Source organism: Neurospora hispaniola, assembly GCF_033458365.1.
Source record: "Neurospora hispaniola strain FGSC 10403 chromosome Unknown B0T23scaffold_4, whole genome shotgun sequence".
Taxonomy (NCBI): Eukaryota; Fungi; Ascomycota; class Sordariomycetes; order Sordariales; family Sordariaceae; genus Neurospora; species Neurospora hispaniola.
The window spans coordinates 1,879,376-1,903,857 of record NW_026944409.1 but is presented as its reverse complement, the minus strand read 5'-3'; the positions used below and the strand labels follow the sequence as shown (position 1 = coordinate 1,903,857).

The 24,482-nt window shown below is 53.3% G+C and overlaps 8 protein-coding genes across 8 annotated transcripts; 4 read left to right on the top strand and 4 right to left on the bottom strand.

Moving 5' to 3' along the window:
- Positions 1–32: 32 nt before the first annotated feature.
- B0T23DRAFT_141473 (WD40-repeat-containing domain protein) lies at positions 33–3,050 on the top strand. Its single transcript, XM_062832369.1, has 6 exons — positions 33–335; positions 510–1,353; positions 1,415–1,797; positions 1,854–2,139; positions 2,214–2,447; positions 2,536–3,050. The coding sequence occupies exons 1-6, from the start codon at positions 331–333 to the stop codon at positions 2,686–2,688; spliced, it is 1,905 nt and encodes a 634-aa protein (XP_062692884.1). The 5' UTR covers positions 33–330; the 3' UTR covers positions 2,689–3,050.
- Positions 3,051–3,062: 12 nt separating this feature from the next.
- B0T23DRAFT_379663 (uncharacterized protein) lies at positions 3,063–6,842 on the bottom strand. Its single transcript, XM_062837158.1, has 2 exons — positions 6,313–6,842; positions 3,063–6,260 (listed from the first exon to the last, which is right to left on the bottom strand). The coding sequence occupies exons 1-2, from the start codon at positions 6,516–6,518 to the stop codon at positions 3,257–3,259; spliced, it is 3,210 nt and encodes a 1,069-aa protein (XP_062692883.1). The 5' UTR covers positions 6,519–6,842; the 3' UTR covers positions 3,063–3,256.
- A 162-nt stretch (positions 6,843–7,004) lies between these two features.
- B0T23DRAFT_379662 (nucleoside phosphorylase domain-containing protein) lies at positions 7,005–8,617 on the top strand. Its single transcript, XM_062837157.1, has 2 exons — positions 7,005–7,341; positions 7,493–8,617. Exons 1-2 carry the CDS (start codon positions 7,314–7,316, stop codon positions 8,395–8,397), a joined length of 933 nt encoding a protein of 310 aa, XP_062692882.1. The 5' UTR covers positions 7,005–7,313; the 3' UTR covers positions 8,398–8,617.
- Positions 8,618–8,988: 371 nt separating this feature from the next.
- B0T23DRAFT_141438 (mediator complex subunit 13 C-terminal-domain-containing protein) lies at positions 8,989–13,929 on the bottom strand. Its single transcript, XM_062832368.1, has 2 exons — positions 13,693–13,929; positions 8,989–13,621 (listed from the first exon to the last, which is right to left on the bottom strand). The coding sequence occupies exons 1-2, from the start codon at positions 13,729–13,731 to the stop codon at positions 9,041–9,043; spliced, it is 4,620 nt and encodes a 1,539-aa protein (XP_062692881.1). The 5' UTR covers positions 13,732–13,929; the 3' UTR covers positions 8,989–9,040.
- Positions 13,930–14,711: 782 nt separating this feature from the next.
- Positions 14,712–16,986, top strand: B0T23DRAFT_141428 (WD40-repeat-containing domain protein). The gene is made up of 2 exons (XM_062832367.1): positions 14,712–14,886; positions 14,946–16,986. The coding sequence occupies exons 1-2, from the start codon at positions 14,855–14,857 to the stop codon at positions 16,849–16,851; spliced, it is 1,938 nt and encodes a 645-aa protein (XP_062692880.1). The 5' UTR covers positions 14,712–14,854; the 3' UTR covers positions 16,852–16,986.
- A 135-nt stretch (positions 16,987–17,121) lies between these two features.
- On the bottom strand, positions 17,122–17,659 carry B0T23DRAFT_395781 (uncharacterized protein; the record flags this gene model as incomplete). Its single annotated transcript, XM_062838210.1, has 2 exons — positions 17,122–17,411; positions 17,479–17,659. 2 exons carry the CDS (start codon positions 17,657–17,659, stop codon positions 17,122–17,124), a joined length of 471 nt encoding a protein of 156 aa, XP_062692879.1.
- A 2,571-nt stretch (positions 17,660–20,230) lies between these two features.
- On the bottom strand, positions 20,231–21,640 carry B0T23DRAFT_141383 (ubiquinone biosynthesis protein COQ7-domain-containing protein). The gene has a single exon (XM_062832365.1). It carries the CDS (start codon positions 21,158–21,160, stop codon positions 20,399–20,401), a length of 762 nt encoding a protein of 253 aa, XP_062692878.1. The 5' UTR covers positions 21,161–21,640; the 3' UTR covers positions 20,231–20,398.
- A 1-nt stretch (position 21,641) lies between these two features.
- On the top strand, positions 21,642–24,450 carry B0T23DRAFT_141395 (plus-3-domain-containing protein). Its single transcript, XM_062832366.1, has 4 exons — positions 21,642–22,299; positions 22,521–23,227; positions 23,289–23,428; positions 23,485–24,450. The coding sequence occupies exons 1-4, from the start codon at positions 22,088–22,090 to the stop codon at positions 24,229–24,231; spliced, it is 1,806 nt and encodes a 601-aa protein (XP_062692877.1). The 5' UTR covers positions 21,642–22,087; the 3' UTR covers positions 24,232–24,450.
- Positions 24,451–24,482: the final 32 nt, after the last annotated feature.

Sequence of the window (24,482 nt, the reverse complement as noted above, 5' to 3'; positions counted from 1 at the left end):
CCCATTCGAAGCTTCCACAGTCTTGGACTCCTGCTTCTGGCTGCTTGCAACCCGCTTGCGATTCTCAACCTCCCGGACTTCCGCCCACGCCCATCCATTCCAAACCCACCCCTTCTCGAGCCTTCGATCTCTTGTAGCTCAGTTTGCCGACCACCTACTGCCCCTGTTTGGGACTCTGCGTCTGCGTGCGGCAAAACAAACCTCATCCACCAAGTCCGCCCAGCCGCCTCTTTAGTGTAGGCTATCTCACCGAATAGCTGTTGTCGAGATTACCGAGTTCAGCGCCATAAAGCGCATTAAGCCGGCAAACTGGAGTCCGCAGTAGCAGCCATGTTGTAAGCAAACTGATTAAGAGATATGCGCACCACCTGCCAGTTCTTGCTATACCCAAGTCAAAGGACATACCACAGAAGGACAAACCCCCACCCAAAAAAAAGACGTAGCCGGTACAGACGCAGCACACAAGTGGCACCGAACATGCAGGCTGATTTCACCTATTCCATCCATAGTGTCCTCCCTCCACCGCCGAGGTATCCAAGCCAGGCGGGATACGGACTCGTCCCTGGCTATGTTGCGCCCATGATAGAGACCAACAATATCCTGACGCACCCTTCAGGGCCCGAGTACCAATTCCTAGTTGGAGAGGGCCTGTACACTCTCAAGGAAGACCTGCATCTTGCAACCCCCCCACCACATCCATCCGAAGCTCCAGTCATCAATCCGAATCCGCTCGCGACCACCCCCCAACCTGCTACTGCCGGCACGAGCCTTTCCATTGTCAACCTCGGTGTACGCCCGCCACCGCCAGGCTTATTTAGGGTTGGTTCTCGAGCATATGGAGTGCAGCAGAGCATCCAAGAACATCCAGATGAAAGCCGGTCGTCTTCCGGGGTACGTGGCAGCAGCGAGGGTGCTCGCGCCGCTTCCAGCGATGCCGGCGCCATCTTCTCCAGCACGCCAGCTTTTGGCGAGGGAAACACACTTTTAGCTCAAACAAACCACAAGGACAATAAACGAAAGAAGCCAAAGAACAGTATGACAAAAAGCAACTCTTCGTTTATCTCCCGGGTTATCGTCCACGAATCTCTACACAAGAGGTTAAACGATCGACCAGCAGACGGCCTCTTTGCGTTTGCCAACATTAACCGAGCCTTTCAATGGCTGGATCTTTCTTCGGCCTCCAAGGCCGACTACTTGACCAAAATTCTCTTTACTAAAGCGCATTGTCTCTGCCACGATGTCAACAGGTTGACCAAGAATTCGTCACATATCGATGTGATTATGGGCTTCTCTACCGGCGAAATAATCTGGTGGGAACCAATATCGCAACGGTATACTCGTTTAAACAAGAAGGTATTTGCCCCCGTAGCAGCACACTATCGGCCATTTGTCAAGCTGACACAACGGGCAATAGGGCATCATCAACAAGACTCCGGTATCCACAATTCAATGGATCCCTGGATCAGAAAACCTCTTTCTGGCAGCGCACATGGATGGAACATTAGTCGTGTGCGACAAGGAGAAAGAAGATGCCGGTTTTTCGCTGGAAGACGAGGCCGCCACTCGTGCCAGCGGGGACAGCAATGGTGTCCCTAACGGCAGCAAGGGTTGCAATTACACCAGCCAGATCCATGTGCACAAGTCTGTTCACTCCAAGAACCAGAAAACGAATCCAGTGGCTGTGTGGAAGCTTTCAAACCATCGTATCAACGCATTCGCCTTCTCTCCCGACCACCGGCATCTCGCGGTAGTTTCAGAAGACGGCACGTTGAGGATAATCGACTATCTGAAGGAAGAGTCAGTACTCCAGCAATGCATTTCCGACTCCCCTGAAGCTAACTTCGTCCTAATAGGTTAGTTGACCTTTTTTACTCTTATTATGGCGGCTTAATGTGCGTCTGCTGGTCCCCCGACGGCAAATATGTCCTTACCGGCGGTCAGGATGACCTCATTTCTATCTGGTGTATTTCTGAATCTGCCCTCATTGCCAGGTGCCAAGGCCATCATTCTTGGGTAACCTCAGTGGCTTTTGACCCCTGGCAGTGCGACGGAAAGAACTACCGCTTTGGCAGTGTTGGCGAGGACTGTCGGTTGTGCCTGTGGGATTTTAGTGTCGGCATGTTGCACCGGCCCAAAGCCGTAAGCCTTCCATTTTCCCTCAAACTTGGATAATTCGACCTGCTTGATAGCTAACCACTTGGGTGCAATTACAGGCATCAGTAAGACAGCGAGGATCCTCTTTCTCGTCCCGTTTCGTATCTCTTCAAAGGGCCGAAACGCAGAATACGACGACTAGTAATCGCCTGCGATCGGATTCAAACCTGTCGAGTTCGGGAGACGCGGGCGCTGCTGAGGAGACACAACCGGCGACCACCACTCTGGAGCAAAAGGTCGAACCGCATCCCGTGGAGCCGAGGGCGAGAACGGCCATGTTACCCCCTGTTCTGGTATGTGCTTGCTTTCTGATTTCCTACTACCCCTGGGTCTCCACAACTACAATGTGGGAGGGAAATCTAACGATGGGAAACTACACAGAGCAAAATAATTGACGACGACCCGCTTTGTTGGCTTGACTTTACCAAGGACGCTATCGTGACAAGTTGCAAGTCTGGTCATGTCCGAACATGGAATCGCCCGTCAGACGACTTGTCTACGCCGTCTCAGTCCCAGCATGGAAATGATAACTAGGAGACATGTTTTCATGTGCTTATCAGGTGCAATAAGGTATATGTTGATGTCATCCCCCTTTTTTTCTCCTCTTTTTTTTCTTCTTCTCTTTTTCCTTCCTTTCATCTCTCCCTGGGATTATTTCAAACGTTCAAGAAGTTTTGCATCCTACTGGCCATTTATTTTCTGGTGTTACGTAAGAGGGTGATTGATGGAGGTGTCGAATATTCACTTCTTGTGCATTGTATATACATTAGATCTGTAGCAAGCGATGAGGGAAAGGGGACGTTTTTGGAAACATTGTCAGTAGTAGATGGTGGTCAGCTGCGGTCTTATTGGATACCATCAAATCGTACTGGCGCAGTCAACGAGCATCAACTCGGAGTTCACAAATATCTGATGACGAATCTGTGAGTAATTGCTTTTCCTATGGTTCCTTCCGTAAACCTATCCTTCTCCGATCTATTGTAAATACACAAACCCGCATGCACCTTCAAATGCTACCTTAGATTCGAAACTATTAAGTTACCCAAGCCAGTAAACGCCACATTCGTCACACCACTGCAATTTTCCTTCCACACCACCAAACTCACATAAAGTCCTCCTCCTCCGTCTCCTCGGCGTCTCTCTGTCTCGACCCACTTCCACTTCCACTTCCGCTTCCGATTCCTGACCCACTCGGCGACACAAAAGGCGGCTGACCAATCGCCAACCTCGCCGCCTCATCCGCCAGCGTCAAGATATCCTTGAACAGATCCTCCGGTCTACCGCCATGGTTTCTGACAGCCTGCATCATCGGATGGTTCAGATGTCCACCAACACCGGGAACACCGGTGGCGGCGCTGTGTAGCGGCGGAAGCGCGTTCATGTACGCCTTGGTGAAACGCTCGTAGTCCGAGGGGGAGACGGAAATGAGAGGGGAGGCGAGGGAGGGGAGGGTGAGTGCGGAAGGAGGGGTTGGTGGAGGAGGGGCAGGGCCGTGGACGCGAGCCGGGGGTTGGTGGGTGTGGGTGTTGTTGTTATTGTTGTTGCTGGCGCTGGGAGCTGCTTGTGATGAAAGATGGTCGTGGTCGTGGGTGCTGCTGGAGGTGCTGGTGTTAGAGTTGGTGGTGATCCCGCTCTCGTTGCTAGCTGCGCTGGACGGGCGGGGGGGATATCGTTGATAGGCCGCCGACGGGTGGTGTTGTTGCTGCTGCGCAGAGGAGGGGGAGGAGCCGGGCTGAGCATTGTTGGACTTAACGCGAACCTTCACCTCGCCGGCGATACCGTCGACGCGAAGAGGGACAGGCTGGGTGAGTCCGCTGGCGTCGGGTGCGGGCTGGAGGTTAGGCGGTGGCGAGACGGCTACTAGGTCGTGCAAGACCTTGTTGGCCTCTGCAGAGCCGTCCATGAGCCACTTGAGGCAGATCTGCACGCGTTCGCGCGCGAACCTGTTATGGTCGTCGTAAACGCAGCAGTTCAGCAAGCTGATGATGCCATTGTGTTGGAGGATTTGCTTCTGGACCACGGGGTTGCCGGGGCCACTGCGTCCCGCTTCTGGCTGCAGGAGTCCAGCAATGATGTGGAGGATTTGGCCCTTGATGCCAGCCCAGGGGAACTTGTGAGCATGTTCCTGAATAGGGGGAGGAGGGGGTGGCGGGGGCAGATCGGCGCTGTCGTAGTCATGGGACTCCCGGTCATCGTCGTGAGGCGGAGGGGGGCGCCGGTGAGCAGAGCGGTCAGGGAGGTCAACCATGGGCTTCTTCGGCACGGCAGACTCAAGGCTCTTGAGGAGGACAAGAAGATCGAACACGGCCTCCCATTGAATAAGGCATGTCCTCCACTCGATGGGCTCATTTACCGTCATCAGCAGGTCGAGGAACTGCTGGAGACCGTCCTTAGCCCTTTCCATATCCCAGCTGTCGACAGGGAAGTCGACAGGATCGCACGTCTCATTGCGGATTTGCGCCTGAAGGTGCATGAGAGCGGTACATTCGGGTACTATGCGAGTGCGGAACTGGATGTAAAGAAACTGCAGGAGCTTGATATCCCGCAGATGTCCCTTGGAGCCGGGCTGTATCGGGTCCTGAAGACGCGTCCGGAACATGTTGTTCACCAGACGAAGCAGAACAGTCTGGGCGGGCGAGATAATGTCTTTGGGGATACGCAACGACTGCCACGCAAATGGGATCAAAGCACTGTGGTGGATGGCTTCAACAATTTGAGTGGTAAGCTGGAAAATGAGAGACTGCTCACTCTTTTCCCACACGGCAATGAACACCAAGATCTCACGCAACAGACTCCTGCCGCACTCGAGAGACAGGAACATTCTGCATCTCGTCTTCTGCAAGTTCTCACCAGCCCGACTGAGTGAGATGCCTGCACTATCGAGAATGCAGGATTTCACAATCATGTGAAGTGCCTCGATTTGCTTGGGGTCAAGGATGTTGGGAACTTCGGTGAGCAAGCCGCTCATGGGGCCTTCACCATACGACTCGTCATCGTCAACATCCTCGTCCTCGATCATGTCGTCGTTGTAGTCCGGTAGGTTGTAGTGGCGATCATCCCGAATTTCTCCCTCGGGGCCCTGATGCTCCGGTAACTGGACATCCTCAGCGGAATGAACGGAGCCCTCTTGATCATCGTTACGAAACGAATGAGGATACCGGTTTAGCGAGCTAAGCTTGCAACCCTCAATAAGCTGGTGAGCCTTTTCGACCGAAGGCATCGAAATGATCCATTCGTCGTAGTTGGGATCCCGCACCTTGAGCCACCAGGTGTCGACTTCCCTTGACACGCGACCGTAAAGCCTGTCTTGTTCAAACTTGTCTTGTTCGTCCTCCTTCCACTGTGGCGTGATCTTGGTCTCTTCGCCGATATCGTCGGCTCGCGGACGAACATGCGGCATCCAGTTCCAGGACAAGACGGAATTTTCGGGTAGACTTCCAGGAGGGGATCCGCGAGAGCCCAAGTTCCGTTGGTAATCAACCAGTAATTGCCGAGCCTTGTCGCACATCCTAGAGTTGCGCTCGATCCAGTTCTGGACCTCCATCTTGGCGACATCGGGGCGGAAGTCGGCGAATTGGGCACCAGCATCCTGCTGTTCCTCGCCAGACTCGTCATCAAACAAAACAGCACACCAAAATGACATCTTGTTCCGGTCATTCTTGGCGATCCAGTTGTGGGCTTGCTGCAGACAAGTGATGAGGAGTTTCTTATACAACTCGGTGATCTCGCTGAGCTTGTGGCGGGCAGTCTCCTCCAGGATGTCGCCATCGTAGGCCTTGCTAGTGACGTTGACACAGAGGGTGATGGTCTGATAGAGCATCTTGTCGAACTGGGCCGCAGCGCACAAATCCTGGGGAATCTCTGGTTCGGGGACAACCAGCAGGTTCCTTGCAATGTGCATCAACTTGATCAATAATTGCAGGTCCTCTTTAAGTGACGTGTAGTTTTTTGTGATGAGAGCGGTGCTCTCCTGGGGGGTGATGCCCTTTTCGGGGTCATTAAGGCTCTGCAGAGGACCAATCGACCGCGTTGTCAAACTAGGAAGCGCGGCGGCGAAGGACTTTGTGAGCCACACCCATACTTCCACACTTCTTGACAGCGTTTCTCTGTGATACGAGTTAGCGTCATGAGCTTTGGAGGAGACATGGTTTTCCTTACCGGACTTCTTTCAAGTTGTGTGTCTTTTCCAAAGTCCTGGAAATGAACTTGGTCACGTAGGACATGGTACGAGGACCGATAGCAGGATCCATCTTGAGCCACCCCTCAAAGCAGCTCATGGCCGAGGCAAAGCAGAGCTCCTCGACCGTGAGAGCAGGGCGATGGTCGGCTGGCGCAGCGCCCTCGGGAGCGGCAGGCGTCGCCATGATGATGTGCGGGCGACGAGCTTACACTCTGTCTTTCAACTATATTTTTGTGGTTGGAAAAAGCGTATTGGATAATGGCGTTGTTGGGGCTACGAGCACCTGGATTGGATGACCAGGGTTCTTTCGAATAGTGAGCGACAAGATGCTGATGATATATTGGGCCGATACCGTGTAGATATAAAAAAGAAACGTCGGTATATTCGCAGCAACAGAACAGCCAAATACACCAAAGCCCAATGAGTGACGTTGCAAAATGGAAAAAAGGCCCAAGCACAACTCGCTCGGTGCTCAGAAGTGAATTCAAGTGAATTTGAAAGAAGCTCTTGAAGTTCAGAGGAAAGAGCACTGGTCATTGGTCAGCGGCAGGCAAAGTGGTTGGCAAATGGATTTTCAAAAGTGGAGAGGCATCTTTCGAACTGACAAACCGCAGCGCCAAGACTTGCTGCTTGCATAAGACATTTGACCCCTGGCACATCGATGCCTCAACTCAAGGCCCCCCCGCATATCCATCCCTGTCCCTGAACCAATTCCTTATCTTATCGCCATCATCGAGGGGTCGGGTACTTATCATCCGAAGAAAAAAAAAACTGGAATAGGTGATACGGCAGCCGGGACGACGAAGCGATTAAAGCGTTAGCGACCAGGGAGGTGGTAATGCGGGGGTCTTAGTGCGTCTTCTTAGTGTACCTACATATCTTCTCTCTTTTCTGTCTTTGTCTGCTTCTTCGTACGCATTTCTTTCTTTCCCTGCCCGTCACTTAGAGTATCTAATCTAGTATTGGACCAATCGCCAAAATGGAGAACCTTCCCGCCACTTACGATGGTAAGTCCAAGTCGTTGCCGTCTTCCTGTTGCCTTGGTGGATGGATTACCATAGATATGGTTGCTCTCAGCGCCAATTGCCTTGTGTCGCCACGCGCTCAGGGAGGAACAACAAGATTGAACACCAGCTAAAACTACTTTCCTTCCACCAGGCCCCGTCCACATCGCCGTCATCGGCGGTACCGGCCTCTCCAAGCTCGAGGGCTACGTCCCTGTTGCCGCCCTTAACCCCACCACGCCCTGGGGCTCTCCCTCCTCTCCCCTCATGATCTTCGAGCACAATGGGCACGCCGTCGCCTTCCTCGCTCGTCACGGTCTCTACCACCAGCTGGCTCCCCACGAGGTTCCCGCGCGCGCCAACATCGCCGCCCTGCGCTCCATCGGCGTGCGCACCATCATCGCCTTCAGTGCCGTCGGCTCTTTGAGAGAAGAAATCAAGCCCATGGATTTCGTCATCCCCGACCAGATCATCGACCGGACCAAGGGCATCCGCCCCTTCACCTTCTACGAGGGCGGCGTGGTAGGCCACGTTGGCTTTGCCGATCCTTTTGACGCCGGCTTGGCGCAGGTTGTCGAGAAGTGCGCGTCCGCGATGAAGGGTGACGGTGTCGTGCTGCACAACAAGGGAACCATCATCTGCATGGAGGGACCCGCGTTCAGCACCCGCGCCGAGAGCCACATGTATCGCTCGTGGGGCGGTAGCGTCATCAACATGTCCGCGCTCCCCGAGGCCAAGCTCGCGAGAGAGGCCGAGTTGGCCTATCAGATGATTTGCATGGCGACCGATTACGACTGCTGGCGCGACGAGGCGGGCGAGGACGTGGATGTCGCCATGGTCATGAAGTACATGGCTGCCAACGGCGAGAATGCCAAGCACCTCGTGGGTGCGGTGCTGGATGAGCTGCTTAAGCAGGATAACAGCGATTTGGTCCTGGCCAAGAAGTGGCAGGGTAGTGCCCAGGGCGCGGTCAAGTTTATGACCAAGCCTGAGGGCCGTGATCCGGAGGCTATGAAGAGGGTTGAGTTCCTCTTTCCTGGGTTTTGGGAGCAGAACTAAGTGTGTGATGTGGGATTTGAAGGTGGCAAGGTGGGGGGAAAAGGCACACGACATTCATGAGATATTTGCCATGATAGGGATGGGACATGAATTGGGCTATAGACATGGGAGGGCTTTTCAGGATTGGGAAAAACGCGCGTGGACTTAGCGTTGTGTAATAGATAGCGGCATAGATATCCTTCTGGTTCATATATTATAACCAACCTTACGTTCCCACCAATGTGATATCTACATTGCGCTTTTCCCCAGTAAGAGCATGAATCTTCAGCATCGCCTACCGGCCATGGGCGAACATCAAACCGTGTTCAAGGCAGTTGCTGATCGAGACTTACTCACAACAACAAGACTAGTAGCACAAAAAGGGGAATCATAATGAAATGCTTTGCAACAATCGCTATGTACCTAATCCTTCTCCATACGCTTTCAACAAGATCTTTATCCATAATCGATCATGGAAAACCTCTAAATTGCGCCCGTCCACGACAACCTGCTATCGTGGGTATGACTTGCTATTCTCAATGCCTTGTACACAAACGTAGCTCCACACAATCAAATATATCCTACGAAAAGACAGTCACTTTCCACCCTCCATTCTTTTATATAATTTCACTCTCACGCCCATCCGCCACACGAAACAAACATCTCACAACAACAGATAAAGCGCCCTAACCGCCTTCTCCGCCACCGCTACATGCCACGGCCTGACATCCGTCTCCCGATCCACCACACCCCTCGCCCTCGCCAGCGTCCCCAGCCCCCGAAAGTGCGACAGCATTTCCTTGAGCAGCTGCTCGTACACCCTCGGATACTGATGCGGCTGCGGAATGTTGATACCCTCGCAGTGAATCACGTTCACTTCCATCGTCACGGGCACGTCCTCCAGTTTTGGGCCGCCCCTCTTGACGAGATAGCCGCTGGCGAGGGCCTGGTTGAGTTCGGTGAGCGATGTCGAGTTGTTGAGGCGGTGGGCGGCAATGACGGCCCAGGTCATGTCTAACTGGTCGACGAGCGTTGAGTCGGCATCAGAATCGGTGGTGGTGGTATTAGTGGTGGTGGTGGTGGTGTTGTTATTGTTGCTGTCGGTGGCGGCGTTGGCGCTACTGCTCGAGCCGGTCCCGATCGGGGTTGGTGGACCCAGACCGCTTTGGTCGGGTGAGAGAACGGAGGCTTGGGGTGTGGAAGCAGGGCTGTTTGATGAGAGAGCAGCTGATGGGATCTGTATTCTTTGCGCTGGCGGGATGAGTTGTAGCGACGGGTTGGTGTCGACTGTTAGAAGCGTTAGGCTAACGTTCGCATAAGTTTCGGATTGTTGCAAGCTAGCCCAGTACTCGATCTCTTGCTGTTCCATAGGGCTGCATTTGGTGACAACGACCCGCCAATGCACCCGTGCGAAGTGAATATGGTCCATGGTGGCCTCCCATATCTGCTGTATGATCTCGGTTATAGACCTGGTGAGCGGCCTGTCTCTCCGACCGAGACAATATGATGTGGTCATCTGTCTCGTTCCTCGATAATCCGTCCAGGCGGCAGTAATCCATCGCTCGTCCACGCTTTGCGCGTAAGCAACGTGCATACATGAGTTCTCCTGGAGCAAATTCGGGGACGGGTTTGTGTTGAGCTTGAAGTCGATCGTTCGCAGAACCTGTGGCTCTAGAACGATGGCAGGCGCTGGCATAGGCCCACCAAAGAGCGTGCAGCGATCGTATGTTTCAAGACACAGCTTCATGTAATCGACAGGAGACATCACCGTCACAGTTGTGTCCGACGCAATGCAATCAAGCGGAACCAGCTGAAGGACCAGCTCACTCGTGACCGGCTTCCTGTTGTCTGCCATACACCGCTTGTAGCGCTCGTAGAGATCGTGGAAGGCGGCGCATGTTTCCACGACCGAACTTGGCCTATCATCTGGGTAGACAAAGAAGACAACGCAGTTCTTTTCCGTCATCTGGACACTCGTTAGTGCATCTGCGAGGCAGCTCATGGGCCCATCAAACGGCGACACAGCCCATTCATCACGACCAGCTGGTTGTTGGGTGGCGAAGTATGATAGAAGCCCATCCTCGAGATCCAGGACAGTAGGGAGGACATCAAACGTCCCCAACTTCAGGGATTCGTAAACACTGCGTATCCGCTGCAAAAAGGCAGAAGCGCTATCCCGTAAGCCGTCAACGTTAGGGAACACGCAAACTGATACAATATCCTTGGCGCCTTTTGCCGGACTAAGGCCTAAACTTTCCCAGAAGCTGATGGCTGTTGGCAGCATCGAGAAGGGAGTTTCATAGCGGCGGATTTCTATATGGGGTGTTGGTATCGGGTAGATGTTTCGAGTTGACATTTCTGAACCCATCGGCTTAGCTTGTATACGTTGTGGCTGCGCCAGTGCTACCAACGGCACATCTTGTACATCTGCGTATGGCTTGAGCGAACACTCAACCGCATCGGCTAGTGACCGTGGCAGGGCCTTTCGTAGCCCTTGCATGGAGTACCGCACTGCTTTGGCCAACGTTCTGCGCACATCCTGGGGCTTCCGGCTCAAGATTTTGGGAGCGATCTGTAGCGAACCGGTCGCCACTTGCTCGGTAAGGATTTGAGCAATGGTAATGAAATCCATATCAGAACAAGAAACCTGGAGCCGTGCTGGCTCTGGATCTGCAAAATATTTGGCGATTGAAAACTCGGGCACCTCGGGGTGAGATAACCGAACCAAATCAATCGACCCATATGCAGGTGTATCTGCCACAGCACTTTCGAGGTCTTTGAAAGAAGCAGCAGTTGAGAGGACATCGTCATCCAGACGTCGCCTCGATATTCCTGACTTGGCGAGAGAGGGTGCGTAGTTACTCTCGTCGCTCAAATCGTCTGGATCAGACGCCCAACTAGAGTCATCCGTCTCTGACGCAACTTCGTCGCGGCCTGTCAAGCTACCGCCAATGCCGTGAGCTATCCTCGCTAGAAGAGCCCCAAAGTTACTTGAAGGTTCCTTGGGAGGTTTTTCGACTCTCGTTAATAGAGGATTTTGCAGTTCTAATCGCGTTTTTTGCATTTCTTGTACGGCCGGAATCATGTAATTGAAGGGGCCGTTCGCGGTGTACTTTTTGTTGACCAGGGATAGTGAAGGGTCGAAATCAACCTTGTCGAATTCGCTCTTTCGTCGCTGAGTAACTGCTGTCGTAGGAGATCGTGGTTTCGGAGGCGACCGAAGCAAGGCCTTGATTCGCTTGTACACAGTCTCTCGGTTAAAGGGGCTGTGCTGTCTTTTGATCCCTATCGTGGAATTACGATTGAAGCTCTCTTGATTTGCTTGTTGTCGACTTCCTTCAGCGAGGGTACTGCGTGCGTGTTTAAGCTCGGGTTTGGTGAATTCTGGCAGCGCTGGCTGCGGAACCGTCTTGCATTCTTCCACTCTATTGTTAGTCTGGGGAGCTGAGTTAGTTGGTTGGCCCGTATCAGCGGACAAATCCGTTGTCGTTCCCAGCCCTGATATTGCACTGAAATTCATCTCGACACCCTCGGGTTGTTCGTTGAGTTGTTCGTCGAAAAAGTTGAAATCAGCGTCGGTAAGCTCGTTGCCTTCGAACATGTCTTCCCCGAGATCGCCGAACATATTGTCACCCTCCAACAGATTCCCAGCCTGCTGCTCCCGCTTGTTGTCACCGCCATCCCAGCCATTGCCAAAGTTCTCCGTGTGGGGGGCGTTGTTCTTCATCACAGTATCTATGCCAGCCATCGCATTATGCTGGGGCTGATTTGCAGGACTGGCACCGAAGCCTGTCTCGGCAGAGGCAGCCATGCCTAATGGTTGAATTCCATCCGGAGGTGTCGGATACATTGCACTGGAAGCGGCTATGGCCCCACCGTTGCTCGGCCGGCGCAGCGCCATAGGCGACGCAGCACTAATCTGGTTGTTCTTTGAATCAGCGTCAGCAATACTGCGAGACACGGCTGCTAGCGCCTCCCTCTCGTCTCTTTCCTTCTTTCGCTTTGCGATCGTCTCTTCGAGCTCAGGAAATCCTTGGCACCATTGCCTCGCGTCATCTACCGGATCTAGCGATTCGGATGCGCTCGCCACCAGTGCCTTGGATGAACGGCTATCAGCGCCAGCATCGATCCTTGGTTTTCTAAAGCAAAGCACCGATGGCCAAGCCGCGATCTGAGGTGGGTTCGTCAAAGGAGGTCTCTTGGCGTCTTGCCTGTGTTCGTATGGTTTTCGCTGCAGGAAGTGAACATTGAACCAGGAGCAGCCATTGATCAGCGAAGGTGATATACCACGCATTTGGAGTACCTTGCAACACGTTGCCTTCCATTGTGAGAGCCTATCGGTTGGATCCGGCCTTAGACGACTGATTTGGGTGTCTGGCGAATGGCCATAGCCGCTATCAAGTCCATACATGTCCCCATCCACTGGATTCAGCATGAAACCGAATGCTCCAAGAGGAGCAGCGAGCACCACTGGATTTGATGGGAGCATGTTTGACCGCGCCAGCTCCGCAAAAGATGCCAATCCCTCAAGCAAAGAGACGGAAAGAGAAATGACGAGTGTCCCGGTCGATGTAAGATAGACGCGAAAAGTACCGAGGGCACAGGTTTGCGGTTTCGGGCCTAGGATGAACTCATCCAAGTAGTATGCTTGAGAGGGGAGCAATATCGACCTATGGTCCAGCGGAATGGCTCCTATCGTGTGGCACAACGAAGACGACAGAGATGCCAGGGTCGCAGTGATGAAGAAGTCGTATTTTTCCTTTAATGGTACATGGGCGAAGCGATCCGAGTCCGAAAGTATGTGCGACGCGCCCTTGTTATCCATTACTGGAGCGCCGGGCATGGCACCTGCTGCGGTAGGAAAGGCAGAGGCCTGCGGATTCCGGAATGCAGCGTCAACAGCAGAACCGGCAGAGGACGAGCTGTTTGGAGTGTTGAGAGAGTTTGTCCCAAGCTGTCTGCTTCTGAACAAGCTACTGGGTTCAAAGCCGCCTTCTCCAGACAAGCCTAACGAGTAACCGCAAACCTCCATCTTGGCGGTGAGCCCTCGCTCCTCGGGTCCCAACATGCAGCCATCCTTGGTTGTCAAGTAAAAGACCCATATACATCGCCGGGTAGTATCGACGTGGACGAGGTGGCCATCACGGCGCAAGGCATCCTCGACGACTTGTGGCTGGAAGGTGTAAGAGGCTGTGTTGGCGGCAACGGGTTCGTAAACGCGAAAAGAAATGGCGGAAAGATTATTCTGCAGGAGAGACGCGTGAGTTAGGGGGGGAGTGGGAGGCGGTGGTCCGAGGACAGGACAGGCCAGCATACAATTAGCAAGGTATTGGTATCATAGTCGCCAGTGTCCATATCTGAAATGAGATGCCTTTGGAGGCGGAGTCGCAAAAGTCGTAGTGACCATGCACCGGGCGCGAAGACGTGTTAGCGGAGTGGGATGAGGGCGCATGTAGGCCGGCGACGGCGGCCTGAGGGACGGTGTGATGGCGTGTTGGGATGAAAGTCTATTGTGGCGACGCTCAGAAGTGGAAGCCGAAGTTCAAGCAGCATGGATGATGGACTCGGTAGTTGTCTTGAGCTGTACGTCGTTGGGATGCTGGACTCCATGGCAGCAAGGCCCCTGTCCAAACAGCGCGAACCGTCGCGGATCACCGACCATGCGCCCACGAGGTCATTTGCGGGTTCGGGAGATGGGACGGAGTGAGGAGCTGCAAGGCGGGGGGATGCGATGGGATGACGGGATGCGATATTACTGTAGGTTAGTGTCGTGGGACTGAAGGATGGTGGACTTCGGTTCAGGTAGGTAGTTGGCGGTCCGGTGGTAACGAATACGGTGACGGCGGGCAGTAATCGTGACTTCACAGCCGCCATCGAGGTTGCCGACTCGAATCAATGGAATGGATTCATTCGGTCCAGTAGGTAACGAAAGTTGCAGTCAGTTGGGTTCCAGTTCGGCGGGCAGGGCATCCCGCCGATGCGACAGGCGAACAGCCACGCAGTTACCTAGGTAGGCTGCTAGGTTCGGATCAGCGACGGGGGAGGACCCACACTAGAGGTACATATCCACAGCTGCCCGGGCAGTAGCCAGTGTACACTAAAGTAACCCACCGAAAAGGACCCTGCTGCCAAGCACGATCCATGCCTGCCACCTCACCTACTGTAGTGCAATGACCTGCTAACGCTCGCCTACCAGAACCTAAAGGTCCACCACGGGCAGTCCTCCCGTCCCGCTTCCTCTTCAAGCCGCCTTATCGCCCTACCTTTGCTTTATCGCCGGTGGCTTTCCGCCTTCCTCATTTGGCGACTATGGCACTTCTCTGGACTTTTTGCAGATTTTCTGCCGCAAAAAGTTCAGATACGGGTTAGGGTTGTTCTCCAAAACTTCCCATCCAGCAGATAGTAGTTGAAGCTTTCTCTGGTTTCTCAACATCTTCCATCCTTGCGCCATCCCTCATCACCAACAAAACCACACATCATGAAATTGACCAATCCCGGCGCGGTGCCAGTGTACGTCCATTTGCCATTGAAAAGAGAGATCCGCTGTGAAATGCTAACCATTATCGCAGATACACCGTATCTGGGCCGTCGACTGCGAGACCCCTTCCAGAATGGCTTGCCCGCCGTAGAAAGAGATCGGCCAAGTACGAGCCCGAAGAACTCAACAACTTCGAGCTCCTCCAGAACTTCGACTTCGAGGAGGCCAGCAACTGCGTCCGTGTCAGTGAAGATGGCAACTGGATCATGAGTTCCGGTACCTACAAGCCCCAGTTCCACGTCCACAACACACAGGAACTGTCGCTGTCTTTCGCTCGCCACACGAAATCCGAAAACACCACCTTCATTATGCTCAGCCAAGATTACACCAAGAGCGTACACCTCCAATCCGACCGTTCGATTGAATTTCATACCCCCATGGGATGTCACTACGAAGTCAGACTCCCGCGCTTCGGCAGAGACCTTGCATATCTTCGCCAAAGCACAGAAGTGCTCATTCCCTCTGTCGGTCTGAGTGCGGATGGCTCTGGTATGGGCGAGGTTTTTCGCCTCGATCTGGAGCGCGGCCAGTTCTTGAGGCCATGGCAGGTGGATGTGGGTGAAGATGAGCCCGGTGCTGGTCTTCAGGGAAGCATCAACGTCGGAGCTGTTAATGTTGCGGCCGTCGCCGAGTCGACACACGGTCTTTGCGCCTTCGGAACGACTGTCGGCACAGTCGAGTTCTACGATCCCCGTAGCAGGAATCGTGTTGCGGTATTGGGCGGCCAAGAGGGCGAAATTACTGCCTTGGATTACAGCAGAGACGGTCTCTCTCTTGCGCTCGGAACAGGCACGGGTATTGTTCAAGTTTTCGATCTGAGAAACCCTCGCCCGCTTATGCGGAAGGATCAGGGCATGGGTCTTCCCATCAAGAACATCATCCACTTGACGACTCCTACCGAGGAAAAGAAGCTTCTCACGGCCGATAAGAGAATCATCAAGCTCTGGGACGAACAGAGTGGCGACCTCTGGACCTCAATCGAGCCGACCGTTGACATTAACCATGTGGCGCATGTCCCCGATTCCGGCATGCTACTGACTGCAAACGAGGGCAAGCAGATGCACAGTTTCTTTATTCCCAACCTTGGCCTGGCTCCCAGGTGGTGCCATTTCCTCGACAACATGGTCCACGAAATGGAGAACGAGAAGCGTGTCGACACATACGACAACTACAAGTTCCTTACGATACCCGAACTCAAGCAGCTCAGCTTGGCTCACTTGGTTGGCAAGACCAACCTGTTGCGTCCTTATATGCACGGTTACTTTGTACATTCCAAATTGTACGACCAGGCTCGTCTCATTGCCAATCCGTATGTCTGGGAAGAGGAGCGGGCCAAGCGCGTCAAGGAGAAGGTTGAGAAGGCTCGCGAGAGCCGTATCAGAGGTGTCAAGAAGGTCAAGGTCAATCAGAAGCTGGTTGACAAGATTGTTGATCGTTCCGACAAGAAGAAGATCGCCGCTGGTGTCTTGGGCGATTCTCGTTTCGGTAAGCTGTTCGAGGATGAGGAGTTCAAGGTCGATGAGACGTCTAGGGAGTTCAGAGCCCTCAACCCCAGCACCCAGGTTGGCGGACAAGATGTCGCAGTACAGCATGTCAAGGACGACTCTTCAGTCACCAGCAACAGTGACGATGAGAGCGATCCGGAAAGCGAGGTCGAAAGCAAGAAAAAGAAGAGCAAGAAGAGCAAGGATGACGTGGTCATGCAGGTCTCGTCGTCCAAAATTGCGGGCGGCAAGGCGAAGGATACGGCATTCGGCCAAAGAGCTCCAAGGACTGGGCGCGTCACCAAGGCCCGAACGGACGTGGTCGGAGAGCAGAAGATTACGTTCGTGCCCGAGTCCAAGAAGAAGAAGCAGGCTGAACCCGAGGCTGCACCAACACGGAAGAGACATGATGGGAGGAGAAGTGCAAGCACGAACACCTTTAGACGACTGTAAAACGCCAGAAGCTTATCCGTCCAACCCTATATACTATACATGTGAAAAAGTCATGGTATCTTTCATGTCAACTCCCCCAGGCCGTGGTGAACCGGCTAAGAACATGATCACCGTCCACGGCACACATTTCTTTCCGAATACGAGTCGCAAAGCAATAGGCTCGCGCGACCAGCGATACCCAAAATATACCCCAAGCTTGCCATTTTCGTCATCAAATGGTTCATTATGTCTCAACTCGTGCTGCCTGATCTTCTCTTGCGCCACACCGGCTCACTTCCGACTGAAGTTGATGCGTGTTTTTCCTGACTTCTCCGGCTTCCCCATGCCCTTTTCCAAATCCAGGTGCTCGGGCTTGATGCGCGGGGTTGGTGGCACATCATCGATCCTTACACGGCCTTTATGTTGGGATCTGGTTGATCGGAAAGATCCCTTGACCGATCTGGGGAACTCGCTGCGTCGTGGGGTCAAAGCCGTGACGACCCTCTTTGCCGACTTTCGAATGGTCTCCCTGACCTTCCACTCATTTTTCTTTGCCAGGAAGAAGAGAACTGCGCTACCGACTGTTGGAGGGAGGGTCAATATCATGTCTGGTCAGTGCAGTATTGCTGGTGGGCGAGAAAGACTTACCACCGAAGATTGTGACGACACAAACAACCACAATGATGGCGATCAGACCACCTTGAGATAGCCCGATGTCGTTTGATGATGTCCCGGCTGCACCGGCGATACTTCCACTGTCTCCCATGTCTGGACTAGCACCGACGCTTCCTGGGTTCGCATCCGGCTCGTAATTGGCGTTTGACGACATGACTGCAGTTGCTGGGTGTTCCTCTCCCTTTATATAACTGCCACTGCTGTCCCTTGTTCCAAACCAGGCCCGGCCTCGTAGTGATGTGATTATGAGATGTCGGTCTGATGTCGAAAAGGTCAATATAAACTGAGGTGAGACCACTTTTTTTTCCTCTATTTTCAGTTGCGTTGCACGGCAAGCAATGAAAAGACGAGACCGATAAGAATGCGACGCGCGACTGTCAAAGTCGGGTGATGAATGGTATGACAGTGGGAAGAGGAAAAGTGAATAAAAAAAAAATGAAACGCAATCAGGAAGGGGGAGGACCAGAAAGGGAAAAAAAAAAAAAAAGGCAGGCGTTTGGGAGGCAATAGAGGTGGTTGTAGGTGTAGGTAGGTAGGTGGATATGTAATTTGTATAAACGCCGGCGCTGCTTCATGTACTCGCGGCGGCTACTCCTACTTCCAAGAGAGGTATATGTGCAATGTTAATGGTCGATACCGTGATTCGACAGTGAGCGAGCGTACTTAATGGAGTAGACTTAGGCCCTCTTCTTCTTCCTCGAGTGGTTGCCTCTCCAGAGGAGCTACCTTAGTGTACGCTTAAAAGGACCCAATGCCCCCGCTCCCTTCTCCCCGCTAGGTAAGGTACTGTGATCTGACGATGCCCAATCTTTCAATGCGGACGAGATCTTCACCTGTCGTTATGTGACGCTGAGGATTCGCCTGCGTTCACTGTGCCTGGGCGTGCCTGGTTGAACCTGGTCAATGGTCATGCTGTCTCACTCGAACATCACCATCAACGAGTCGCCGACCGTTGCATTCGGCACTTTGTCTTTCCATTGCTACATTCAAGAACGGTTTCTCGCCTTCCCGACTACATACCTAGGTGATCATCCAGCGACCAGCGGCCTGTCTTGATATTACTTGACCTCACTTAGGTATCCGTTCTCGTTGCGCCTTACCGCCGCCATCGCTTCCACTGTCTCATGTGTACAGGCAATTTCATTCAACAACAACGTCCAATGACGAGGAGAAAACACAGAAAAGAGGTCAGGTCCAGATAGTACCAGCACATAAAACTCCATGGCCCCTGTCCGCCCAAACAATTCCGCCTCCACACTAGCGCCGTCCACTCCCAGCCCATCACTGTGATCCTTTCCCCCTGACGGCCCTGGAACAATCCAGGTACGCTAGCATATCCAGGTTCTGATTGGCCAAAAACCCTCAAAGACTCACAACTCCCGGCGCTTGCAGACGGCCATGGTTAACCAATCGGACAAGGGCTTCGGTTTAATTGCCGCTGTACTACTCGTAGTGTCCAACGACGTCCGGAGTGTCCAGGGGTGTGAGTGTGACATGGTGAACATGGGTTTTTTTTTTTTTTTTTTTTTTTTTTTTTTTTTTTTTTCTTCCACCGACAAGTGAACATGATACATACTATGATCCTGTCTCCTTTCTACTTTTGTGTGTGTCTATGTGTATGTAAATGAAGTTGGTTGATAAACACCATGTGGGCTTGGTCACTGTGACTGTGATGGTCACTTTCACTTTCTTTTTCGTTTCTCTTCTATTGCGCTACTGACCTATCTTTACCAGACAAACGGACGGGCCATTCGAGAGTGCGAAGGTATATAAGGTGATGTTATGCTTCTGTTCTGTCCCGCATCAACTGTGATGCCCCCCGAATAATAATAGTAATTAATACTAGTAAGTGTAACACACATTATTCGTTGCAAGGTGTCATATAGATAGCTTAACTCTCATATACCTTATTCGAATAGCTTCCTCAGTAAGATGGGGTATCATCTTCGCTCTCCTCGGTATCCCTCTTTCTACCTATCAGTAATTTGAGGATAGGTTAATGATTGCAGCCCTGGCGGGTTGTCTTTTGTTGCGTTGTCTTTTCCCCAAAAATCATCGACACTTTGCCAATGAGGTTAGCATGCTATTTTACTCTTCTTTCCTCCAGCTTGGGACAATCAGGCTCACGAGAATCCAGCTCCTCGATCGTAGTCTCAGTACCTCCTCGATAGTATCAAGCCATTCCAATCAATCCTCCATATTGACGTTGCGTCTCGAGAAGACCCTAGAATGACTGAAGCACTAATGTTGTCAACGTGGGGAATTCATCCAAAAAAAAAAAAAAAAAAAAAAAAAAAAAAAAAAAAAAAAAAAAAAAAAAAGTGTCACTTAGCGCCGACCCGAGCAGCAGCCACAAGCGTACCCGGATATGAAACCAAAGCCTCAGCAATATTGAGCTTGTGATGTAGCCCATGAGTCGAGCCATTAGTGTTGCCAACTCATGCTTATCTCTGTGAAAGACGCGCAAAGAACAAGAAAGCGACCTAGATACCAATTCGAAGTGAACCCTCTCGTCTCCTAGTAACCTAAGCTGCCCACGCCACAAGCTGATCTCCATAGGGACTCCACACCAAAGCAAGATGCCACCTCTGCTCTTAGCAGTGATGCCTTGAGAAAGCAACCATTTGTGAATGAGTGCTGTTGTCGAGGTGCTTCAAAAACTGAGCGAACTGGTCGAAACAGCACCTCGGTGCTTTCGCTTCATCGCCTACCCTCTCGATAAGCTAATAGTACAAACGGACCGGTCTGTAATCCGTGCTTTGCAGAACATAATGCTAATGCTCATAGAAAGGCCTTCTCCCCTTATGAATTCGTTGTTATCTTCATCGACACAATACTCCTCCAAAATCAACTTTTTCCCCTTCACGTGCCAACCCCAAAGAAAACCCCCTGTTTACACCCTCTCACTAACCCAAATGGCACCTCTGCACCCCGCCCTAATCACCCCCGTCAACAGCCAGTGCGGCTCCGCCTTCTGCGCATCATGTTCAACCGCATGATCCAGGTGCTCCAGCTCCTCGTCCCGTATCCTCCTCAACGTGTTGATCAGATGCCTGAACTCTGCGCCAACCTCATACCCCTCAGCCTCCCACTCGCTTACCATCTCCAACAGCTTACGGATCTGCGCATTATAATGGCCGCCAATCTCCGTCTCCACCGCCTCGGTGCACGCCATGGCTGCCTCCTTGCCCAGCATGGCGGTGCCCCAGCCTAAACCCGTGGCCATGACGGACCAGAGCGGGTACAGTGCCGTGGGCCGTACGCGGTGCCGGTAGATCAGGTCGTTGAAGGTGCGCAGATGCGCCGCCTCTTGGTCGTACATGTGCTTCATGAGCGGGCGCAGCGAGGGGTCCCGGGATACGAGAGGCGGGGTCTGCCCCGTGTAGATGAGGGTGGCGGCGAGCTCGCCGGCCTGGTTTACGCGGAGGGCGGACGACAGGAAGGCGCGCTGCTCGGCAGTGAGTGGTTTTTTACCCTTGGAAGAACTTGTCGACGACCTAGAGTTTGGTGGTGGTGGTGCTGGGTTGGTCTCGGGGGTTGTGGAGGGGCTGTGGACATGCGAGGAGCTGGTATCAGGCGAGGAAAAGAAGCGCGCGGCGCATTGCCGGACCTGTCTGGTGGCCGCGAGGGCTGGCCTGGTTGCTGGACGAAGCATTATGGGCTGTGACGGTCTTTTCGGTCTTGCGTGTTGGAGGAAGACTTGGAACGAGTTGGTAAAATCTGATGTTGCACGGACCGGAGGCGGTTGATGCGACGGAGTACAGTAAGCTCGGGGGAGATGCGCCGAGGCCGAGTGAAAGACGGGACCTCGAAAGTCGGCCCACTTACAAAATCACGGCGACGGGCGGGACGGGACCTCGAAGCTCCATCGCTGAGTGCTCCACAGGGCTGCCTGCACACGCGATGACGTTGGTCGTCGGCCAAGCCAAGGGTCAAAAGGACGACGGGACTCGATTCAAGTGGGCTTTTGCCGGGCCGGCAACGGGCCTGATCTAACCTTTGGGCGGTGTGGAACTCTTGGGCGCCTTGACCACCACCACCCATTAACTCACGCCAAGCACTGCCCCTGGACGTTGAAGTTGTCCGTCAGGTCGCGCACAAGCGGGTGGAGTTCCAGGTCGCGCCGCCCAAGTTCCATAAAGTACTTACCTACCTTTCCATCAGCCTAGACCAGACCCCATTGAATTTCTATAGATAACTGCTGGACAATAGGAGTTCACCTCCCTTAGGTTCTATACTAACCTTTCTCTCATCCCGCTTTGGACTTTCTTGTCGCCTCACTCATTCATCGCTCCCGTCGCCGCCTCAACACCACCCGATTGCATAACGACTTTTTGATTTTGGCGCATTGTCAATCCACAATTGGGAGAACATTGTTGGTTCCGAACATATCCACCAACAACAGTTTGGAAGAACCAGTTCGGCCCTTCACTCGACGTTTCTCGGCATCGCGTTCACCATCTGCACCCGGCGGTTTTCCATCGAACCCTGCTTTGCGCAGGAGCCATTGCATAACCCTAGCGTTTACAGGCACACAGAAGCAGCTTTATAAGAACCGACAGCCCGCGACAGACAAGGGACCATGTCAGATATCGACGACGAGTTGCTCGCCCTTGCAGGCGGTGACGCCTCCGATGACAGCGGAGATGAGGCCATGGACATGAGCAGGGACGATTCCCGCTCCCCGTCACCAGAGCCGAGGAAGAAGGATACGTCTACCAGGGGAGCGGCCAAGAAGTCAGTGGGAAGGAAACGTGCCAGAAGCGATGACGAGTCGGAGGACGAGGGCCAGGCGTGAGTGCTTGTCTTTCTTTTCCTTCACCCAGCTCTCAGGTGGCCCTAGGGCTGCCATTCTACATGTCACCCATGCGCCACATGGACCTCAGCCTACCGCTCGCCTTTATCAACCCCTTCTCCTCCTCCTCTTGCCTCCTTCCCCTCTTAATTCTGTCAATCACCCCGCCCACCATGCTGCCCAAGATGATGCTCAAGGCTAAACAACTTCTGTTCGGCAGCTCTCCGCCGGGATCCCCGGACTCCCAAGCTTCTGCCCCCATGGACGAATCAGACTCAGACTCAGATGCCTCGCCGGCGAGGCGTAGTGTTGACGATGAGGTGAACCAGTACCCTGTCGACGGTCTCTTCCGCGACTACGAAGAGAAGGAGCAGATCATGAGCATGCGTGAAATCGAGAGGGAACAGATTCTGGCCGAGCGTCGAGAGGAGAATGAACGTATCCGCCAGAACCGCATGCTTCGCCAGCTGAAGGTCAACCAAGAGAAGAAGCGCAAGGCAAGCCTAGCCGAGCTCGATGATTCGTCTCGCAAGACATCACGGGCTCGCACCAAGGCCGACGACAAGATGGATTCTCTCCGGCGGGCCCGGGAGGAACGCTCCAACCGCAAGGAGCAGCGGGAGCGGGAAAATGACCGTCGTAAGCGTTCGCCTTCGTACCGACGCAGCCCCGGTCGGGGTGATGATAGCGACGTCGACTGGGATGGCCCGAGCAACAAGAAGCACAGGTCTCGTTCGCCAGAGAGCAGAGAAAGCCCGCCTGCCGAGCTTCGGGACTTTGAGCGTGTTCGTGTTGGCCGCAGTCGCTTTGCCGAGGTTGCTTTCTACCCCGGCTTTGATGAAGCACTCACAGGATGCTTTGTTCGCCTGAACATTGGTCCCGATCCCGACACTCGCCAGGATGTCTACCGTATGGCTCTCATTAAGGGTAAGATCATTCCCGTTAGACCCTTGTTAAGCTAAGATGTTGTTTAACGTTCGGAATGCAGGTTTCACCACCGGTAAGGCATATGCCTTGGAAGATCATCAGGGTCACCAAATGGTCGTCGATATGTATGTCAAGGCTGCCCACGGTAAAGCCGTCAGGGAGTGGCCTTTGATCACATGTTCCGATCGAAAGTTTACAGAGGTATGCGTGCCTGTTCTCTCTTCACTTGTCATCATCTCTAATTAGACCCTCAACAGGCCGAGTACAACCGTTACAAACAAGTCTGTCTTGCCGAGGGTGTCCCCTTCCCAGACAAACAGACCCTTGTCGACAAGATCAATGACATCAACCGCCTCGTCCAGCGTACGTGGACCGAGCAGGAGCTCTCGGACAAGCTCAAGCGTCAGAACGCCCTGCAGGCCAAATTTTCTGGTGCCCAACGCGAATACCTCAAGAAGCAGCTCGACATCGCTCGCCAGGCCAACGACGAGGCCGCCATCACCCGTTACCAGGAGCGTCTCGAGAAACTCGAGGTGCCCCGCCTTGCCTTCCGTACCTCCCTCACCAAGAAAGACGGCAAGAAGGAGCTAACCCAGCAGGAGAAGCTGGCGCTCAAAAACATGGAGAACCGCCGGCGCAATGCCGAAGAGGTCCGCAAGGCTCAGCTTCGCGAGCGCGCCAAGGCTCGTCAAATCGAGAGGAAGATTGAGCGTGGCGAGGCCGTGCAGGAGGACATGAGCCGCCGTCTCATCACCAGGCCCAAGTTCGTGCACGACTCGTCTGAGAAGGCCACGCCTAGTCCGTCCAAGGCGGGAACCCCCGCGCCGGACACGCCGTCAAAGAGCGAGTCCAAGAACAGCAACGGAGTATTGCCGCATATTGCAAAGTTGCAGGAGCAGCACAGGCTGCAACAGAAGAAGAACGGCTTGCCGGTCATTTCGGCGCCCCTGATGGACGATGAGATTATTGGTGCCATGGATCTGGGCATTGATATTGAGCTTTGAGGGCAAGATCTGGGATGGTTACTTGGGGGCTCTAAGTCGATAGATAGTTCCATAAGCTTTTTGGGTCGTCTTGGCTCGGCTTTCATTTGCTTGGCTGTTATGAGCAAAAGGTTGGTTGGTCAGGCTGAAACAAAGCGCAGAAGTAAACCTTAGCCTAAAGCTACATTGGTTACGGCAAAACGATGAATAAAAGCTTTGAGAATACCTGCGTGCCTACTTGCATATACCAGCTGTGGATTCAAAGAGGTAAA

Bases quoted from the DNA above. Each gene is read 5' to 3' on its own strand.
- B0T23DRAFT_141473 (XM_062832369.1), top strand. The intron at 1,354-1,414 runs GTATTTGCCCCC...AACGGGCAATAG, and splicing joins ATACTCGTTTAAACAAGAAG to GGCATCATCAACAAGACTCC. The intron at 2,448-2,535 runs GTATGTGCTTGC...GAAACTACACAG, and splicing joins CCATGTTACCCCCTGTTCTG to AGCAAAATAATTGACGACGA.
- B0T23DRAFT_141428 (XM_062832367.1), top strand. From the start codon at position 14,855: ATGAAATTGACCAATCCCGGCGCGGTGCCAGT. The intron at 14,887-14,945 runs GTACGTCCATTT...CCATTATCGCAG, and splicing joins AATCCCGGCGCGGTGCCAGT to ATACACCGTATCTGGGCCGT.
- B0T23DRAFT_379663 (XM_062837158.1), bottom strand. From the start codon at position 6,518: ATGGCGACGCCTGCCGCTCCCGAGGGCGCTGCGCCAGCCGACCATCGC. The intron at 6,261-6,312 runs GTAAGGAAAACC...CTCGTATCACAG, and splicing joins CACAACTTGAAAGAAGTCCG to AGAAACGCTGTCAAGAAGTG.
- B0T23DRAFT_141438 (XM_062832368.1), bottom strand. From the start codon at position 13,731: ATGGACACTGGCGACTATGATACCAATACCTTGCTAATT. The intron at 13,622-13,692 runs GTATGCTGGCCT...TCTCTCCTGCAG, and splicing joins ATACCAATACCTTGCTAATT to AATAATCTTTCCGCCATTTC.
- B0T23DRAFT_141395 (XM_062832366.1), top strand. From the start codon at position 22,088: ATGTCAGATATCGACGACGAGTTGCTCGCCCTTGCAGGCGGTGACGCC. The intron at 22,300-22,520 runs GTGAGTGCTTGT...TCTGTTCGGCAG, and splicing joins TCGGAGGACGAGGGCCAGGC to CTCTCCGCCGGGATCCCCGG. The intron at 23,228-23,288 runs GTAAGATCATTC...TTCGGAATGCAG, and splicing joins CCGTATGGCTCTCATTAAGG to GTTTCACCACCGGTAAGGCA.
- B0T23DRAFT_141383 (XM_062832365.1), bottom strand. From the start codon at position 21,160: ATGCTTCGTCCAGCAACCAGGCCAGCCCTCGCGGCCACCAGACAGGTC.
- B0T23DRAFT_379662 (XM_062837157.1), top strand. From the start codon at position 7,314: ATGGAGAACCTTCCCGCCACTTACGATG. The intron at 7,342-7,492 runs GTAAGTCCAAGT...TCCTTCCACCAG, and splicing joins CCTTCCCGCCACTTACGATG to GCCCCGTCCACATCGCCGTC.